The sequence below is a fragment of the Drosophila rhopaloa genome, unplaced genomic scaffold (genome assembly GCF_018152115.1).
Source record: "Drosophila rhopaloa isolate 14029-0021.01 unplaced genomic scaffold, ASM1815211v1 contig_2, whole genome shotgun sequence".
In the NCBI taxonomy this organism is placed as follows: domain Eukaryota; kingdom Metazoa; phylum Arthropoda; class Insecta; order Diptera; family Drosophilidae; genus Drosophila; species Drosophila rhopaloa.
The window spans coordinates 10,809,577-10,831,385 of NW_025335083.1; the positions used below are offsets into that span (position 1 = coordinate 10,809,577).

Here is a 21,809-nt window from a genome sequence, read left to right on the forward strand (position 1 = left end):
TTGCAAACTTTTGACTGAAATTATAATACCCTCTGCAAGGGTATAAATATTCAAATATTGCAATGTAATGTCAATTAATTGGAAACAAAAATATAATCCGCACCTGTACTTATTGAAGGATTTAAAGGACGAGCAGTTCAATGGGTGTAATTATTGTGAATTAGATAACATTGTAAACAGCTAAGAATAGAAGAATTCTAATCTGTGATTAATGGGTTTTATAAGGAACTCGCCATTCTTAAATTGGTGTTATGTTTGAAACCCCAACAGCAATATTTAAAACATATAATTTTAAAAATGTTACATGTTCAAAATAGAAAAACTACGGCCCGTGTTAAAATAGTATATAAATTGGAAAAATAAAATAAAAACATTTTTAAATATTGTTTTATTGGCGGTACGGTGCTATTTTCTGCCATGAGTGGTTTATCTTATTGCATTTATAACTTGGAAAATGCAGATATTTAAACTCTTTAAATAGCTCCATTTGGTAAATATCTTAAAGACCATAAAAGTGGAGATGTGCTGCGTGGCTTGGCTTGCGTAATGGGTCCCGGGTCAGCCTTTCAGCTGACTAAACTTGGCCAAAGCTTCCCGCTGAGTGTTAATTACCCAAGAACACCGAAAGAGGGGCGTGGCGGATGGGGGGAGGCGTGAGGCGGAAGTGCATCGGCGAGGACGACAGCGAAAACATTTCATGGCACATTATTTTTATTAATAATTATTTCACATGCAGACCAGACGGGACCGCGTGTACATCAATTTTACATGAGCAGTCAGCTTCCCTTGATGGGATGTGGTATACGGATTGGGGATGGTGATGAGCATGGGAATGGGAATGGGGGCTTCTTCGGGTTGGGTTCGTCCATGTTCCGGACACTGACAGCGGCCGACGACGTTGACGCAAATCGAAAATGCCAACTGTGCGCTCGGTATCATTATTTCATTTCGCCCCTTGTGTTTTATCTTGGCTGCCAGGTCCCATTTCTTGGGTACCACATAGTATGATTTTTGGGTTCCGACCCGGGTTCGTTTGCCATGTTTTAATAAGCCTTCAGGTGCAGCTGCAAATGAGCCATGAATTATTTTGCGCTGCACATAGATAATTGTAATTGCGGGTTTCTTCGTTGCTTTTAAAAATAAACTCAAATTTTTGGCATGAAATAAATTGGGAAAAATGGTTTATGTAAGCGAACGAAATAGAAAAGATTTCGAACGTAAATCGTTGCTCTTTCGCCTTTGAAATTTGAGTTGTGATGACGCTAATCCGACCCTTATCAATAATGATCCAATTCGGTTTCGGCTCCTCGGGGGAATATATAAAAAAAACCGCTAATGACAAATATAAATCATGGCATTGGTATGCAGAGTTTCTGGGAAACGAACTCAAGCTCCTGCCAGGAATTAGAGCTTATCCTGGCTTTGGGGTAGGATTGCCCGCCCACTTTCTCCTCCATTTCATGTGCTTTCCTTTTTTTGGCCCTAACAATTCTAACCCGATTTTGTATGTGTTTTGATTTGGACGACCTTATCGACTAGCAGCTCGTTCTGCCTCTTATTTGGGTTGACATTTTCCGTTCTTTTTTCCGCTGGCAGAAAAAAAGAAAATACAAATGCGAGAGTAAGAGAACTTGAGAGGGTTTTCTTTATGTGGCACTCAACAAAAAATTAAAACGGCAGGCTTTGATATTACAATAAATATATTAAATGATTATTTTTTTTATACCCTTGCAGAGGGTATTATAATTTCAGTCAAAAGTTTGCAACGCAGTGAAGGAGACATTTCCGACCCTATAAAGTATATATATTCTTGATCAGCATCACCAGGAGAGTCGATCTAGCCATGTCCGTCTGTCCGTCTGTCCGTCCGTCCGTTTCTACGCAAACTAGTCCCTCAGTTTTAAAGCTATCTGCTTGAAACTTTCCCAAAAGTTGTCTTTCTATTGCAGGTAGTATATAAGTCGGAACGAGCCGGATCGGGCGACTATATCATATAGCTGCCATATAACTGAACGATCGGAAAAGCCATAACTTTGGTGTTTTTAAAGTTAGAAAGTTGAGATTTTCTATGGGTTTTATTTTTGGCTAATCAATCTGACCTACCGAATTTCATAAGGATCGGACGACTATATCCTATAACCGCCATATAACTGATTGATCGGAAATGCCATAGCTTTGGTGTTTGTGAAGTTAGGAAGTTGGGATTTTCTATGGGTTTTATTTTTGGCCAATCAATCCGACATACCAAATTTCATAAGGATCGGCCGACTATATCTTATAGCTGCCATATAACTGAACGATTAGAAATGTCATAACTTTGGTGTTTTTAAAGTTAGGAAGTTGGGACTTTTTATGAGTATTAAGAATGCATCATATGAATAATTTTGGAGAATATAATTTATAGAATATTCTGCAAGGGTATATCAACTTCGGCTCCGCCCGAAGTTAGCTTTCCTTTCTTGTTTTAAATAAAATCTGATATAAACAGATATTTTATAACCTAAATATTATTGGAAACAAAAATTCATTTATTAATTCCTAGTTCCTAAGCTTTACTTGTGATCACATTAATCTATTCTATACTATCTATAAAATGCATTTAGAATTTCAAATGTTATAAAAAACATTTTCAGGTAGAAAGCAAATTGAAAATTTTCTTTAGTGCAGATAACAGTTTTCATGCAGAGCTGTAAGTTTTTGTTTCCTTTTTTCCGGTTCTGTTGTTTGAACATTTTCTTTTTGTTCCTTCGGTTGTGTTTGTAGTAAAAAGTAACAAATATGTGGCATTCAATTTTTGGCTCGCTTTGTATTTTGTTTTCAGACGCGTTGAATAAAAAGAAAATAAATAAAAATGAGACGCACACAGAGACAAAGATTTCCCAAGCCCAAGACACACTCATTGATACGAATGCGGTGTGTATTAATATAAATAAAGCGAAAAGTAAGAGACGCAACAACAATGAGAGCGAAAATTGCGAACGACCAAAAAACTTGGTGCCCCCAGAATTTTCCGCCACCCCCAAGACTTTTCGCCAGTACCCCGCATTTTCCGCAACCCCTCGATTTTCACTTAGCACGCCTGCTTGTCTGGTCTGCCGACGTCGACGTCGCGTCGCTGCCCTCGCGTTTTATTGTTTTCCGTTTTCCACGCTCATCGCTCGACGCTTTCCCGACGCCCACAAGCGTGTTCACCTTCTTTTTTATGAATGAACGCGAATTTCTAGCCAGCGGCAAGAACAAAAACAAGCCAAACATTTATACTCGTGAAATGTGCAAATGGAAAATCATTTAAAGGCAAATAAAGCCAAGTAACGCATAAGAACTTAGCCAGAAAAAGAGATATCAACACGTCAGAGGGAGCCCACGCAATCTTGTGACTACCACTGCTACTTTTACTTTTTCATTTCCCTTATTTCAGACAGCTTTTCTCACTGCCATTAACAAATTACATGGTAATTGGTAACCAGAAATGCATTATTACAACATTAGCAGCAGTTCGCTGAAGTTCGAAATAAAAATTCCAATGAATATCAGATTTTTAGCTGAATTTAGTTCTGAAGTCTAAATTAAAATGGCTTATCTACATTAATGAGTAAAAAGCTTTGGAACTCATCCTCGAATGTTTATTATTTCGTTAATGTCAATCAATCAATAAACAATTTCTTTAAAATAAAAAAATTATTATTATTTAAAAATAAATTATTGTAATGTAATATTAAAAGGCCTTATTTGTAATATAGTAATAAAGGATAATAATTCAAGGTGTACAGCTTTAAGATTTCCCATAACAAAAAGATTTTAAAATTATAATTATAAGCAATGAACAAAGTTTTAGTCTCCTTTTTGTAACCATTTATAATTCTTTTTATTTACCATTTTGCGTAATTGTAATTCATTAACAACTCACTTTTTTATTCTCTTTCATGAGCCGCTATAAATAAAATAATCTCATTTAAGCCGTTTTGTTCTGGAAATAAAATTAAACCTTTAAAATTGAAGTTGTTTTAAATGCACGAATTAAGTACAGAATCTATCCAAGTATCCTTGATTAACATTTTAGAAAATTAAATGTTTTAAAATGTAGCACTGTTTTTTTTTGCTATAAATTCTTAAATTAGTGATAATATATTTTTCCAACCGGCTTGAATGAACTTATTTATGAATATTTGAATAAATATTTGCCTAAGTCTTCAGAAGATGCTGCCAAAATGAGCAAAAACCTGGTCGCAACCGCGACTGTGGCTTTAATAGTTTTCCGAGCCGTTGTAATAGCCTGCCACCGCTATAACAACTTTGGCCTTTTTAACCCCGTAACCTCTTAACCCATGAATGCCAGAATCTCAGCGTTTGATGCTTGTTTTGTTGTCTTATTCTGTTTAAAGTGCGTTACATTTTTGTCTTAATTTTTAGTGATAAACCAGCAGAACCACCCCCCGACCACCTACGCTTGCAACATGTTCGAGCGGATTCGTCATGCGATGCAACATGTTCGATGCGACTGACATGCTCGCTCTTTCGGATTTCAATTTGTGCTTCAGTTTGTCGTCGTCGCTCATACGCAACGTTGGCCGGGCGGAAAAGCTAATTTCCACTGCATTATTTGTTGCTGCTTTAAACGCGCGTGTTGTGGGAAATTATTGTGCGTGGTTTGAAAAATTGTTAAAAAAAAATCATCAAAGGAAAATACAATAAATGCCAAGCATTTCGTGAATGAAAAGTGAGACTTAAATGATTAAATACGTGTTAAGTGCTGAGTATTAAATACATTTATCAAGAGAAAACATATCTTAAGCACTTGGGAGTTTGTTTCTACTTAATTGCCTCGCCAACAACATTTTTGACTGGTAAATGATTTTTGAAATCTTTCTTGTAAACATTTTTGTATGCAAATGTAAATTTTTGTGTTCATTGTTCGTTTGGTTGCTCATTGAGTTTTGGAAATTTTATGGGCTGTAAGTTGATTTGTTTTGAAAGATTTTCATAAAACTCAAAATCACTTGGCTTGGCAACCAACAGCATGGCATTTGATTTTTGAATATTTCCAATGATAAGTTGGATTTTATCTTAAACGCACAAAGGCCGCCCTGATATCAATGGCAAACCAAACATAATATAACTTATCTAACTCCTGTTGACTTTTGACTAAGCCGAACAGAAGGTCGCTGTGGTAAAAATAAATAATATTTCTCTGCAAAATTTTTAGCTGCCGGAAATGGAAACTAGCCCGCTTTTGTTTTGCTGACTGTTAGCCAAAGTCCTCGAAAAGGTCAATGCAGACTTTCCAGCTCTAAGGTTAATACTTGCCAAAGGTTGCATCCAAAAGTTTGTCTCGTCAAAGTTGGCCAATAAAATGAAATTCGGGAGAGAACTCTCGGGCTATTGGAAAAGCAGAAAAGCGGAAAAGATAACATTGCTATTATTTACAAATGTTCGGGTGACTGAGAGATTCTCGTTCATTTTTTTGTTAGTAAACATCATTCATATTTTTAAAACAATACATCAGAGAAATAAAGCTTTAGGGTTTAAACATTTGTGTTAAAAAATCCCTTCTTTTCACTTAAATATTTGTCTGCTCAACTTAACCTCTACGTTGGCTTTTCGTCAGTCTTGAACTGTTCATAAATAACTAATTCCTTTCCAATTCACGACAAACATCTCGAGCTGAGCTCAGAGTTCAATTGAGCTTAGACCAATGCCAATTGCAATTCCCTTTCGCCCTGCCAATCCCCAATTCCATTTGTCAATCGCTTTCAATTACATTTAATTTACGCCCAGTGATTCGCAGGCATTTCCCATTTGGTCAACTTTTCCCCATTCTGCTCCTGGGCTTTTCCATTTTCCGCCCCTTTCTGGAGCTCTTGGCTTATTTACTCCTTGAACTTGAGTTTGGCTACCGCTTAACTTTCGTAGTTTGCCGTTTTATGGCCTAATTAAAGTCAAGCCGTCGCATTAAATTGTCTTTCTGCCATAAAAACGGAGAGGAGATGCGACAACGTTTTCTATTTGTTTTGTTTAAAGTTCAGGAGCGCCATAAAAAATGTCTGTTGATGATGAGGCGAACACTTGAAAGAGATTTATGGACCCGATTTATTGATGAGCTGAATAAGACGTTCGGCAAATGAGCCGTGACTGAGAGCGGAATTGACTGGTGGCATTATGTGCCTTCAGGATGCCAAACAATTGGCCAGATGCACGTGTTCGACTGGCTCGTCCTTGTGTCTTGGCCTTCTCGACGCTGCAAATGGCACTAATGTCACACTGATGAGTATTAATTGAGTACCGCTTATGCCCACTCGCACAGAAAAATTTGGGGTATGGATGCCATGCCACATTGCTTTGAGGCTATAAATCTAACGCACACCCAGCGCCCCTGCAACATCCTGTCCATCGATTGGGGCACATGGCAGAGCCGCCGACGTCGCCAAAAACACTCTCATTTATTCACAGACGGCGCACGGTCACATGTCGAAAAGTTGCGCCTTTTGCCCTAATACACTTAGAGAAAAATGTTGTACAGCATATGAGCCAAAAGTTTAGCACAACGCAACATCAGAGATCTATATTTTCGCTTTTATGAAAGGTTTATTCAAATTTATTTTTCACTAAACATAGGACAACTTATTTTTATTTTTAATTAGATTGAAAAAATCAAACAAAAAACTCAGGATATGTAATATTTAAAAGTATACAAAGGATTCAAATCATTAGATTTATCCACTGCTTTAAAAAAATGATTTCATTGGTCAATATGGAAATTATTTATTGTTAAATATTTACAAGAGTACAAAATTTAATTATTAGTTATTAACAATCATTAAAAAGAACAACAGAAAAATTGTTTTTCGGTTATTCGTATTAATTTTTTTTTTAAATAATGATTTATCATCAGCGGAATTAAAGTTTTATATTTGAGTATACCTTTTACGATTTTTGTCATTTTAATTAAACAACATAGCCATGACTTGTTTGATTAATATATATCAGTTAGTGAATCATTGAAGTGAGCAATTGAAAAAGGGTCTATCATGCCAACTGAGCATTTATATTTTACCACATTTATTATTAACTTGTTTGATTAAAGAGATTATATATATATTTTACACATGGCTCAATGACAAAGTGGTTTTGTTTTTGTATAAACGAAATCATTTATGATAATATGCAAATAATACTCAACAAAGAACGTGTTAATATTATATATTGCTTTTGATAACATTCAACAACTCTGGCTTGTGGAAGCATCGTATGTATCAATACATTTAAAAACATAAATAATTGCATTTACTTTGTTAAGACTAAAAATATTAAATGTAAATATATAAGCTAAACGTTACTTTTCCTATTAGTGGTAATTATTATGTAGATTCTAGAATCGATATAAAAATGATAACAATAAAGGTCTAAAAGTTATCTGTTGAACCTGATAACATTTAATTTCGTTCTGTTGTGTGTTTTTTGTTGCCTATTTTTCAAGGTTCTTCACGAGTAAATTTAAGTATGTTACTTGAACGTTTGAAAATTGTCATTGAGTCATCTTTTACTTAGTTATTTTGTATTTAAGAAATATTTTTAAACACATATGTTTGACCAAACAATTTAAACTAAATTTTAATCACTTTCAAATATTGTACATATAATTATATTGTGACTTTTAATTAAGCTAACGAACGCAACCAACGGAAAATTTATGCCTTGTAATATGTAGTTAATTACTGTACATTTTAAAGTAGGTATTAATTCTAATCCGATTGTAGTAAAAAAATTCGTACTTAGATTTAATCTTGAGTTTATGTTTTCCTGGAAATTTCTCCGTGTATTTTCTTTGGCTCGGTGCCTGAGGTACATGGTTTCGTGACTTGGTCTGACCATGTTTCGCTTCTGACCGGAGTGGGGACGTCTGTGCATGTGAGCTGGCCATTGTCCTGGCGGTCCTGCCTCCCTGGTCCTTTGTATTGCGACCCGACCCCCCACCCTCTCAATGCCACTGCACACATGTGGGGCTTTGCATTTTCCTCTTGGTTTTTACCACCCCCTCCCCAGAGCCGCAACCCCCCTCCCCACTTCCACTGAAGGCAAACAATTAGTGCTGGTTGTTGTTGTTGTTGTTCTGTTATCGTTGCGTGTGTGAGTTACTGTGTTTAAACAGTTGGCGTCAAAATTATAATTAAAACGTGCATCAAAGTCGTAAGCGGCAGCACAGCATGTCACAATTTGTTATTGTTGCAGCCACCGGGCTTTTAGAAAATTTTGTGATTTATCGGCAAAGTCGGCCCTCACTTTCACCCACCTCCTCTCCCACTTGTACCCCACTTCACAGCTCGTCCTTGTAGCTTAATTGAATTTTTATTGCCAAGTTTGCATAATTTGAGCCTGACTGCGTGAGGATTGCCTCGGACGGAGGATCTGGTGGTATACGTAATCCCGGGGAATTACGCACACGCCGCGTCAGCACGAAAATTTTCACTCAAATGCAGTGACCCATTAAGCTGTGATAAGCAACACACCAACTGCAGTGGCGACCACATAAAAAAGTTGGCCAAATGGAAGCGAAACGGTGGCAGCAGAACATGTAATAATCAACTAACGAACTAACCAACTATTTTCGCTGCAGTTGGCCGTGATTTTGCGATAAGCTCGCCTTTCTGCGGCTACCATTTTCGCAGGGATAAATTATAGGGCAGGAAAAGTGGTTTTGCACAAACCTACAAAATACTATTTTTACTTTACACATAATTCGATTCTTTAATTAGTGAAATATTCCAAATTATCGGTAACGAGTTTTAATCCACATGTAATCTACATGGAGCATATTGAGGAAGAAATATAATGTTTATTCTGTTAAATATAATAGCTGTTTTAATTCTCTTTGATTCTGTGTTTAATATATGGAAAACCTTTTAAATTTTGTATAAGTTGATAGTCCGAACAATAAATAATGTCTTTAAGCGAAAGAGCTATATTATATTTTAAAATGAAAAAAAATAAGAATGAAATTTAACTTGAAGAGTTCATATATGCTTAACTCTTTTTTGGTTCATAAATCTCATCAAATTATTTGACACTAGTCATAAATATATTGTTTTGATTTATAGATTAAAAATTAGAGATTATTTTCACATTTCAAACAAGTCAAAAAAGAAAACTTCAAAGCTATGAAACACAAATATGTGTTTTTCCTTTTAAGAAACAAGAGAATTTGTGATGCCACCACTTGAGTTTATGCATATTTTTCACTTCTCGATTGTGTACGAGGAGCCACTTGTGTTTGCATACTCAAGAGAGTGCCGTCAACGTATCTGACGATAATCGCAAAATAAATAAATTTCTTTTCCCTCCATAGAGAGTGAAATGAAAGCGAATTGAGAAGCATAAAGACTTCGATCCAGTCGAAATATTAGCTTTTGTTGTGACTCTGGGTGTACAGCAGTCTGTCAGTCCGTCAGTCACTCAGTTTGTCCCTCAGTTAGTCAATCCATCAGTCAGTTAAGTTCATTTTAGCTGCCCCTCAGGGCACTTCGCAAAAAAATAGAAAAAAATTGTATAAAAAAAGGGGAAAAAGTTGCATGCGTCAAGCTGATTTTTCATTCATTGCAGCTCAGGGCATTGTGTTTTCCCGCTGCCTTTTCCTCTTGACTTGTGACATGGACACGCGATTCAGTGGGGTCGCATGGACACCCGACTTGCATGTGTCAAAGTTCATTAGAAAACATCCTCTGCGCATATATGCATTTTCATATATTGCATTTCATTCTATTTCTCACAACAAAAAACATGAAAACAGAATATAAATTGAATTGAAATTTTACAATGACAGGGCTCAGCAGCAAACCTCAATGGGCAAAGATTTCTATATTGTGATTTGATTTATGAAAAAGCCACTTACTTTTGTTTTTCAGCAGATACGTATATATATTTTTCCAATTGAGAGATTTATGGCAACGAGGCCAATGTTGGTTGGAATACGTAATAGCCGCATGGATGGATGGCTATTTGAACAATTACAGATGCCAAAGATGATTGCCTTGACCATGATTGATTTCTAACATTTTTTAGTTTACCTTTCCTCCATTTCAATTTAAAAACCCGACTTATTAAAGAAAAAGTTGTGACAATTTCTTTTTATTAACTATTCTAAAGCTAACATATTCTGTGAAGGCACATTTATTTTCATGTATTGTAACATATTTAAATATTTAAATGGCTTACATTTTATTTGACTGAATATAAAGCTATATAAAATATTTTTCCACAAAGAACAGATAAATTTACCACGAGCTTTGGTCATTTTTGTATATGTCGAAAAATATGTCACAACCCCTAAAAGCAGTTGCTTCATAAGGGCTTTAAATATATTTATTTCCCACAAATAAAAACCAAGGCAGCAATAATTCAATCTCAGTTATCACGATCGAACCCGTCGATTATCTTCAAATTATCGCTGACAGCTGAAGTGATTTTCTATAAATAAACCAATTTCCTAATATATTATTACCATTGGCAAATGTATTACATTGCCAGCATTGGAGTCGTGAACTCTGCTGGATTGAAGACCCATTCATAACATATCAGTTAGCCAAGTTAACTGTCACTCAAAATAAAGATAAGCCCAGGCAGTCAATCATTTGTCAATAAAACGGAGCACCAGTAGGTTAGCTCGGCAAACATATTTCAGTTAAAGTAACAGTTTATGCCACTCCAGTGGTCAAGTGGGGATCTCGGGGATTGTGACCCTTCAGCTTTCCCCCATATTTGCCTGATGTTTACTTTGGCCAATTCTCCGGAATCTACTCCCTAGTTGGAGACCTGCTGGTGGATGGAAGCTGTGCGTGCGGGCAGTGGAGCGTGCCTGCCTTTCCAGCTGAGTGATGAAAGCATTTAGGCAGGCTCCCCCACTTACATACATTCCTCCGCAACAGACATCCCTTCTCCAGAACATCCCTTCACCCCCCCTTCCGCAACGCTTTATTCGGCAAAGGACCACTTATGTGGCACGCAGGGGAAGTCCCCGCTTCGACATTGGCATCCTTTGGCCTCCTCATCTGCGACAGTAGAGCACTTAAACAGGGACCGAGCCGAAGGGAATCGAATTAGCGATACCTTACAATAACAAAAAGCTAGCGATATCCCCATGAAATTATACCTTTTGGTATATATCTCAACAAATAAAAAATAACTCTTATCATTTACTGAATTTTACTCATATCATAAACGAAAGAGAAAACTGTTTGTATTAAATGTCGCTAAGATTCTTGGATTTCAAATAATTCACACTGTTTTCCAATATTTAGATTGTTTTGTTAATCTCTGTTAAATATATTAATGTGTCTGCATATAGTTTTCTTAGAATTAAATGAAGAAACTAACTTGTCTCAATTTTTAGGAATTAAAATCCAATTATAATTCAATTTTAGTTGTTACGATATTTTTGTATCATATCAGAAATTCTAAAGAAGTCTGCCTAAAGCTCTTTTATGTATTTAATAATGTTTAATTAATAACAACCTCACTTAGTTTCCAAGAATATAAGACAAATAAAGAAACTAAAATGTCCTAAATACTGCAATTTGAATGCAACAATAATCGTATATCTCCTCATTCTTTGAGTATTAAATTGTCAATGGCACTTCATGAGTAATTCTATGCAAGCCAGTTTTTGCTTACCTTAAGTTAGTTGGAAAAAATATTTGCTTTTAGGTCAATGTAAAATGTACCATTAGTTTAAACCCACAAAGACCTCCTCTTCGGCAGTAAACAAATTAGTATATTTACCGTTGACCCATTAAGGGGAAGGCAACATTTCCAGCAAAAACTAAATATACTCTCATCCCCGTAAATCATCTACATATATGTATGTGCAGAACTTTAACCAGAATCCCAGCATAGACACACGTCACATTTTTGCCTGGCTGCCGGCGTATGATGCACCTGAGGCGAGATACCTGTCGGGTACTCCTCCTGCTTTTCCCCCGCCCACCACTCCGCCCCTACCACTGGCCCGCCCCCTGCCACTCCCCCTTCTGCCTACTATTTATAGAGCGCGAGCAGAGTGTCCTGTGCCATGTTAGCATGTGCCACGTCCAAATCCCTTCGTCCTCGCCAGAGCTGTTCGCCTAGCATATTTCCCGCTAAGTTTCCGCAGATGGATTTTATTTAAATATTTATTTTATGTCTATTTATCAAACACACATTTTCTGACCTCTCTTATATGTATTTTGAAAAATTAATTATTAAACTAGTTTTGTTAAAAAAATTCTTTAAAAAATTACAAGTTAAAACTATCTGTTTTTTTTTGAAACTTTTATCACGTTTTTATATACAATTTGGTTTACTACATTTTTAACTTTGTTCAACAAATACATAAAACAAGAACGCCAAGATAGAACTGTTATCAAAACTTTGATTGTGTAATGAAAATACATTTATTTTCAAAGTACCTCTCCATAAAATTTGTTTTTATTTTCATAGCCAATGACAGAAATGATAGAAAATCCTCCATTACTGGATAAATAGTTAAGCAGGATTTTCTATCATTTATACATACAAATATGAATTCTCTGAAAACTGATACTTTTCCTGTGGAAAACAGCAGCACTGGTCGCCTCGTTGAGAGGAGCTCCAGACATTTGACTGAGTTGCCAGTTGAAGCGAGAGTTGTCTCCATGACAATATACGTATGCCATACATCCATATGTGCGCAGTGTACATGCAGATATAGCCATACATATAGTACACCGTATATTTGTACTCTGGTGTGTTGGCCAACTTATGTGTGCCATGTTTGTGTGCATGTTTATGGCGCAAACTATTTGCCTGTTTATTTATTGATGCGTCTATTTATTTTTGTTTGTGAATGAAACAAGACGCTGACGGAATTTAATTTTCCAGTTTTTGGGCTTTTGCTTAATATGATTTGCTGCCTTTCGCTATTAAATGTGTATTCTAATTGCTTCAATTTGCCCTTTCTGTTCGTGTGTCCTTTTTGAGGGAGAGGCAGTCAAAGTGGATTAACTAGAAATTCTGTTTCCTTTTCCTTTTTTTTCCTTCCGGATTTGTTATGTTAATGCCAGCTGCTAACGATGTGCTGTGTCCTTGGTCCTTATCAAGGTTGTCCCTTTTTTCGAGGGCTCTGTTATCAAGGCGTTGGCCAGCTATTTTTAAAATGTGTCGAAAATGTTTGTCGTTGGCTGCGATGATTAAGAGCCAGACAATGACGATGGAAAAATAATTCATCTATGGCACCAGACTCCAAAGACAAAGGGAAAGGACATCGACTTGAGCTCCGGGTCAATTTCTTAAGTAGATAATATAATTTTCCAGCTCCCTGGCTGTTTGCTTCCTCCTCCGGGAAAGTCGCACTCCCCAAGGTTCCTCTGCCCATTTGGCAACTTGGCGACTTTCAGTTATTTCTACAAAATGTTTTACATATTTGCGCATTTTGCATGTGCACACAAGAAAATTGTGTTGTCATTTGAAGATGGGAAGGGGTTGGAGGAGCCAGCATACGGTCCTGGCATAATATGTAAATTTTCCAGCTGTACGTGGCTTAAATTGTTATCACAATTTCCGAATAACTTGCAAAATGCCAAAAGCCGAAAAAACATCAAAAATGCTTGGAAGGCAATCCCAGATGCTGAGAATATTATAAAAGAGGTTCAAGTATAAGTGAATTATGTCTTTAGGCTTTGTGGATTTTCCAGCGTGGGATTTCCGAAATATTTATATTAAGAGAAGGCCTTTTTCAGCTGAGGGACACTTTAAAAAAATCTAACTTGACTACCATTTGGTTACTTTACTTAAGCTACTTTATTTGCTTACATTTAAATTAAACTTTAATCTTATATTGTGGCAAACTTTAGCTTGGCAAGTTTCGCAAATTTAAAGAATAAAGAGCCATTGTCATATCCAATTAACAAACTTTCTTCGTCATTTATGTTTTAAAGCACAATAAGCTGAATGAGTTTGTTGTGTATGTGAACAGCAACCACCTATTTTGTGAAGTTTGGGTTTTCTATTTTTTCTACACAGCCGTGAAATGCCCCGTAAATCGAATCAATAAACCACTCGAATGGATTTTCCCCCAAAAAATAGTGTCTCTACGGGGTTGGCTACATTCTGGCCACTCACTCTATGTGGTTAGCCCGTCATTATTGTCCAACGTAATCACATTATTTGTGCAGCTGCATTGCGCTGCAGATCGGGGAATTCCCCTTGAACTTTTCCTGAATGTCACGAGCTGGCGGTGCGGTTCGCTCACCTCGACAGCCACTTTCCCAGCCCCACAAATATACCAATCTCCCCCCAGAGAATGCCTCACAGAGTCATTACCACCCACTGAACACCCTCTTCCCCAGCGTGAAATATTATTTTAGCCGAGCCCCAAAAGCGGCAAAGTGAGTGAGTGACAGGCAATAAAAATGGGGGGCGACACTCGGCCCGGCCACTTCCGGCCAAGCCGGAAATGTTTCTGGACGGCCAAAGGAGGGGGTAGTGTCGGGCGAACCGAAGGCCGAAGCCGTGTGCTATGCAAATAATTTAATTAATATTTTATTCGGACACCCGTCGGCCGGCGAAGCGGAAGAAAATTGGATTTTTATTTACATTTTTGCACTTACTTGAACCCGCCCGAGGATTCTGAATAAGAATGGGCATTGAATGAAGGATGAAATGCACAATAAAGCCAGATGCGAGCGTAAATTAAATCCCAACCTCTTCATATACGTATAGACCGATGCGTTGGCATTGGCCTGCAGTCAAAATTGAGAAAAATATCGAAAAAAGTTCAGTCCAAATCAACTTACGCCTGTAAACAGTAAACAAATCGGTGGGATAAATTCATATATACATATATACCATATAGTTGCAGAGATAGCTCAGACAGTTAGTTGCTCGTAAATCGGTGGGGATTATGTGCGCTAATAAAAGTTTAAGACGCTCGAGAAAAATATACAGTGCAGAGCGAAAGAACGAGGAAGCGTTTGAAAGTTTTTGACGATTACGCATACGCCCTGTGCGCCGGAGGTAATTACTGCGTACAGTACTGAATAATGATGATGATTAATGGTTAGACTTAACCGAGTGGAAAGCGAAATCATAAATGAGATTTTTTTCGTTAATAGCTTTATTAGCCAGACAACATTTAGCATACATCGATGATATGTTTAAGAAAAAGTTGTCTCTTTTCGTTTTAAGTAAAACACTTAAAGAAAAACAATCCACTTAAAAGTAGTATTAAGGATATAAAATAATAAGTTCCGTTAGGAACACCAAGTTCAGATTTATGAAAACAAATCGAATGAATCTTAAACCATAACTTAAATTTTTGTTCATTTATTTGAAAGGTTTTTGATACCACTAAATTATGGCCCCAAAATATGTTTTATTATTTCCTTAAAACACTTGATTGCTTCTATACTTGCAAAGTATAAATAAGAACTGTACCACAAGTGTCTGTCTTATCTTAATGGAATATTAGAAATTCGCTGATGGATAAGACTCACTCCCGTGCGGCTGTCATTCATAATTAAATTTGACTGTGCTATCTCTTAACTCTTTTTCACAGTTGGCTCTTTGTCGAGCGTTTGTTTGTCTGTATACCCAGAAGTCATGTGTCTGTTGACACTTCTGGCCCCCAAGGTCAGAGCCGAAATAATAATCATAAAACAGAAAAAAACCGCGCAAGAACATAAAAAGAAAAGCTGAGCAAAAATTTCGGTGACAGTAGATTGCAATAAATAATAAATTCCAGGAGTTAATGCGAGCAATGAGCGCGGCCACCGACGGGCATTCATCACATGGCTATGCGGGTATATAGTATAGTATGTCCTATAAAGTCTCGCGTGATCCGAAAACGTTGGTGAAATTTCGGGGGAAAAGGCGGAAGAAAAAGCGAGAAACAGGCGCGGAAAATGGGGAAACCCCTTCGCAACTTTCTGCCACATTGCGTTGCCAACACGCACGTCAGTCATTCCGCTTACTTCAGAGTTTTTCCGAGTTTTCCACAGTCCCCCTTTCAGTTTTTCCGCCGAGTGGCAAGTGAAAAACCTTTTCTTCTCTCATTGTTCTGGCAACTTTTTTGCCGGTTTCTCAAGTGATTGAATGAATTGAATTGGATTGGATAAATTTGCCAGAGTAAAAAACTTTAAATTTACAATGATTGAAGCAACCGCCGATGTCGATTTTGTACTTGCAAATGAACTACGGTAAAGTGGTTTTTCCCACCATCCCAAAAAGGTAAGCTAATCGCTGGGCAAGTTTTCCAAGCAGGTTGAAGCGGGATTTTCCAGGGCATTATGTAAACATTGTCGGTTTTTATTGTCGGACTTTAAAGTTCGCTTGAAGTTTTAGCGGAAAACTTTGGTCATAGGCAAAGCTGCGGGCTTTAGAACACGTCCTCCAAAGGGAAGCTGCTCAATATTCATGTTCTTCTCTTTCGCAAATGCAAATCAACATTCTTAAAGGCCGAAAAAGTTTTATTGGGCCAGCAATCAGGTTTCCGGCGATGGGGCTCTCAGTAGTTCGGGGGAACTTCTTCAAAGTTGTTAATGTTTGATAAGGAATTGATGGGGAACACTGAGTGAAATGGCAAGAAATTTCTTAATTTCAGTTGTAATTTCAGCTCCAGTAGGGTTTTTGTTTGATTGGGTTATTTTAGATGAGCTGGTGTTCATTTTCGGTGCGTTAAATAAAAAATGAGGCTTAGCCTAGGATGTTTTAAAATATAGGGATATCAATTTGTTTAGTTATTTGTTTGATAAACATAATAATAATTATCTAATTAGTTCTACGTAAAGAAAATATTAAATTGTTATTCAAATAATCTCTAAATTATTAACATTTTGTCTATTATTGAGTTAACTTATAATTAATTTTAGATCCATATAATAATGATTTTATGTTTCAATTGCCAACAATGTCAAACCACTATTTAAATGGAACACAAATTCTCTTAAGCCAAACTGCAAAGCTCATTTTGATTAAAATTAAAATATTTATGGCGAATATTTGTCCACCTGCAAGCTGCGTATCAAGTTGTCAAGCTGTCAATGTTTGGATACGCAATTATAACGCATTTGCGGTAGCAACGGAATGAATAAAATACCAAAAGCACCTCAAAGCCTGTCACGGCCAACAGTGCGTGTTATTAATGTGTGGTGACATGGCTAATAATTATTAGCAATTATAATCGGATACATAAGTAAAAACACAAACAGTGCAGCTATTTGTCACAATAAGGCTGTTTATCAATTAGCTTCTTGTACAATAAATCTATATTTACGGATTGTGTTTATATACACAAAGCCGGATTTTCACCCCCACACTCTTTATGCAAAACCATTGCCCCCACAACAAATCCAAAAGACAAACACACATAAATTCTTTAGAATCTCCATTGCTCAGCCAGTGATTACGAGGTCCAGAAAATCCGGAGCAGGTGTCATTGGTCAGGCAAAATCCACCCACAACCACAGGGCCAGGTGTTTGGTAAAAAACAGACCTTTAATCGGAACTGAACGCCCTCTCTTATCACCGATAGACTCCATATGTCGGTGGGAAGTGGGAAGTGGAAAATGGGAAATGAGCTGGCCATTTTGCTGGAAATCCTCCCATCTGCTTCTGTCTGCGATTTCACGTCAGCACAATTAACATTTTATTATGGGCTGTAAAATTTCTTAAATATGATAAATTTATATGTATATGTACGTCCAGTCAGAAATTCAAAATTTACAGAGTGAAAATGTGCAACAATCAAAACAATAAAGGCCAAGGCAGCAAATACGTAAATTTACAGGGTATTTTCAGAGTCTTTTGTACATTTCAGTTCTTGCTAATGTTTACTATAAATCTGATTAAAATCATATTATACAAAGGTTATGTTGATTCTTACTGAAGCGAACAAAGAATCTGATTTTTGAAATATATTTTCATGAATATTGTAATTTTTATACCCTTGCAGAGGGTATTATAATTTTGGTCGAAAGTGTGCAACGCAGTGAAGGAGACATCTCCGACCCTATAAAGTATATATATTCTTGATCAGGATCACCTCCTGAGTTGATATAGCCATGTCCGTCTGTCCGTCTGTCTGTCCGTCTGTCTGTCCGTCTGTCTGTCCGTCTGTCTGTTTCTACGCGAACTAGTCTCTCAGTTTTAAAGATATCGAATTCAAACTTTGCACACACCCTTCTTTTCTTTGCACGCAGTATATAAGTCGGAACGGCCGGGATCGGCCGACTATATCCTATAGCTGCCATATAACTGATTGATCGGAAATGCCATAACTTTGGTGTTTGTAAAGTTAGGAAGTTGGGATTTTTTATGAGTATTAAGAATGCATCATATGAGTAATTTTGGAGAATATAATTTACAGAGTATTCTGCAAGGGTATATCAACTTCGGCTCCGCCCGAAGTTAGCTTTCCTTTCTTGTTTAAAGTTAATATTATAGGCACCTTTTCTATTAAAAGTGACAGCACTTTGGTAATTAATTTAATTTGAGACTAGAAATTACTTAATATTTCCTAAATATATCTTAAAATTTCTGAAAAATAAAACAGTAAGACAAAGTCGACCCTTTGCTTTTTTCCAAAATGTGTTGCTCATAAAATATGTAGGTACCTACAAATGTCTACATATATTCAAAGACTTCTTGTCGGCACAAGTGTAGCCGAGAGATTTTTCTACTAGGTATAATTTGTTTTATTTTTATGGTCGGATAATTTGCATTTTTAATGCCATTAAAAATTCATAATTGGAAAATAATGGGCCTGAAAGAGGGCGGCGCGAAGCAGAGTGGAAAATCGAAAGACGGTGGGGAAAAACTTTTTGAAAACTTTGACTAATTTCGAAACTCTGTTCTGTCTCTTTTTCTTTCTCTGGCTGACGCAGGGCGGAAAATGGAAAACTGAGAAGGGAGAAAGCGTAAGCGAAAGTGAAACAAACTGGGCCTGAAGTAAGATGTCAGCAGCGTTAGTACAAAAGGCGACGGAAACTCAACTCGACCAGTCACCGGAAGTGGGCGTGGCACAGCTGGCCACCATATCGTTGCTTTTGCAATACGACATAGACAACACACTGAATGCGCTCAAGGAGCAGCAGAAGATGACGCTGGATGCTCGATTGGGCGGCGAACTGCCCGCCGTGATCAACAACAACAGCCAGGACATCAACAAGGACATCAACCGGAACATGCCGGAGCAGACACAGACGACGGAACTGGAGGTGGGTCTGGATTTGGGACTGGGACTGGGCCTCAAAAGCATGGAGACCGCCTTCATGCCGCCCACACCGCCGGCCACGCCCAACCTGCAGAACACCGCCCAGAAGCGCTGGAAGATCCTGGCCAAGGTGCTGCGCAAGGACTCCGAGGAGACGGTGTCCTCCTCCAGCGACGAGTTCACCGAGGAGCAAACGGCCTCCGTGCGCCGCTTCAAGAGCTTCGATCTGCTCCGCCAGGACAGCTTCGAGGATCATGTGAGCCTGAAGTGTTTGGGCAAGACGGAGAACTGGTACAAGTATCGGATGCAGCTGGAGAACGAGTCGGAGTACTCGGTGAACATCCATCACATGGAGCGCCAGCTGACCGCCAGCGATTTGATGGGCTTCAACAACACGGGCAACATATGCGTTTGGCCCTCGGAGGAGGCCCTGACCGCACTGGTCCTCTCCGAGGTGGCCTCCTATCGGGGCAAGTGGATCCTGGAACTGGGCGGGGGATTCACCTCCCTGGCCGGCCTCATGCTGGCCAAATACGCCACTCCCTATGCCGTCCATCTGACCGATGGCAACGAGATATCGGTGGAGAATGTGAGGAAGACCGTGTGCCTCAACGAGCTGAGCTGCTACACCAAGTGCTCGGTGTTGAAGTGGCAGGAGAAGTGCGCCCGATCCCAGGCAGAGCAGGCCAAGTTCGACTTCATCCTGTGCGCCGACTGCCTCTTTTTCGACGAGGCCCGCTCCGCCCTGGTGGACACCATCTGGTATTATTTGGCCCCCGAGGGATCGGCCTTGATAATGGCCCCGCGTCGTGGTCGCACCTTGAGCGTTTTCCAGGACGAATGCGTGGCCAGGGGATTCCGGGTGGAGTTGGCCACCCGATATAACGAGACCATCTGGCAGCGGCATCTCCAGTTGAAGGCCGACTCCGCCTTGTACGACGAGGACCTCCATTATCCTTTGCTACTGCGATTGTGCAAGACCCACAGCTAGGAGAAAATCGAGGGGGAAGGACACGGGGAGCCAGCTGGCTGCAGTAGGTGCAATTAAACTTAGTCAATGTTTTAGTTGATAGCAAGCAAATTCCAGTTTACACCTTAAACAAAAATGAGGCCAACCGGCCGCTCTCGACGAACAAAAAGAAAATTCCTCCCACACTGAAGTAAAAATGTAGCAAGTCAAACTCATTAGACTGGTGCTAAAAATGAACGTGATGTGTTTTCTATACAGTGTTTGGTTAAATTATATTTGATTTATTAGAGGAAAAATTATTTATTTCTTATGATCAGAATGTTAAATCCCTAAAAAAAAAGAAAAGAAGAAAATGTACCTATATATATGTACAACACAGTGTTGAGAAAGGCAATTGTTAAATAAGATTATATAAAACCAAGAGAAATATAAAAAAATACGATTTTTGCATTAACAAGGCACTGAATTAGACCCAAAAATTAAATATTTTACAAACAAGTCCAGTTGGGACTTTCACAGCCATATCTATAATACTCAAGGTACATTTTGAATGAGAATTGTTGGTACATACTCACAGCTTTAAAGCACCAGTCTAGTGATCACCTTTAGCACGTAGTTCACTGTTAAGTTGTATAACAAAAAATTCCTTTGATATGTAAATTTGATTTGCGTTGATTCCACAAGTTTTGTAATTATTTTTTTTACAAATACTCCTCGTTATGTATATGTAGTTACCTCTATATATGTTACACGCCCACAATTCACACCCTCGACCACCCACCCAACCACACACACACACACACACAAGTATTATTTAAATATAATGTATACGCTGAATAGCATACTTTTGGGCTGCTTTCGTTGAAGCGCAGAGAACACCCTCAACTGGCGGAAAATGGATTCCCGGAAACCATACACAAAGCAGCAGCGCTCGACCAATTAATTAATAGTTAACTAAACTTAGTATACTGTAATTACTTAGAGCATGTGTTAATGGTTATATGATGATGACGAGATAAATACAGTATCGGAATGCCACATATGTGCACTTGTTTTATAGCCCCAAAAGGGCAAGTAAACGGGCCACTGCAGTGATGTCAATGGGCGCTCCAACGATGATCAAACATATTGTCAAAGTTATTAGCAGGCTGTTCATTAAAATACTGATGTGGGTTGGGAACGAAGCACCGAAAGAAGCCATCGCAATCAGGCGCTTTTTTATTACGATTGCGACAGTGGCTAGGCAATTACTTTAACTGTGCAGGGATCCAGAAAGGGGACTACGTCAGCATTGGGCCACGATGGTGTAATGCCATTAATACCCTGATTGGAAAGGGTGCTTCAGTTTCCTGGAAAGAATTGGTCAAACATAACACAAACGTTTGACCTGGATTGGATTGGTATTTCCAATTGGTAATGTACATATAACAGTAGCTGTTGATTTTTGATAATTTCATAGCATAAAATTTCAAAACATAAAAGGTTTAATTATATGAATTTTTGGTAAATAAATTTATTATATACTTTACAATAATAGATCCATTAAAAAGTATAGAGGTTTGTTGTAAGTTATGTCTTTCAATGTATTTTAAAAACGAATTAAAAAAAATATTGGTTAACAACTAT

The 21,809-nt window shown here is 37.9% G+C and overlaps 1 protein-coding gene across 2 annotated transcripts in view; it reads left to right on the forward strand.

Moving 5' to 3' along the window:
- The window catches only part of LOC108044493 (calmodulin-lysine N-methyltransferase), a 29,837-nt gene extending 8,612 nt beyond the window's left edge, over nucleotides 1-21,225 (forward strand). Inside the window, exons 1-2 of one of the 2 annotated variants that reach the window (XM_017123525.2) lie at nucleotides 4,554-4,844; nucleotides 18,885-21,225. In XM_017123525.2, coding sequence (XP_016979014.1) covers nucleotides 18,954-20,204 — 1,251 coding nt within the window. In that variant the 5' untranslated portion in view covers nucleotides 4,554-4,844; nucleotides 18,885-18,953 and the 3' untranslated portion in view covers nucleotides 20,205-21,225. Of the gene's footprint in view, nucleotides 1-4,553; nucleotides 4,845-18,884 lie in introns of those variants that run through there. The other variant, XM_044460268.1, reaches the window with a different exon arrangement.
- The last annotated feature ends 584 nt before the right edge of the window (nucleotides 21,226-21,809 follow it).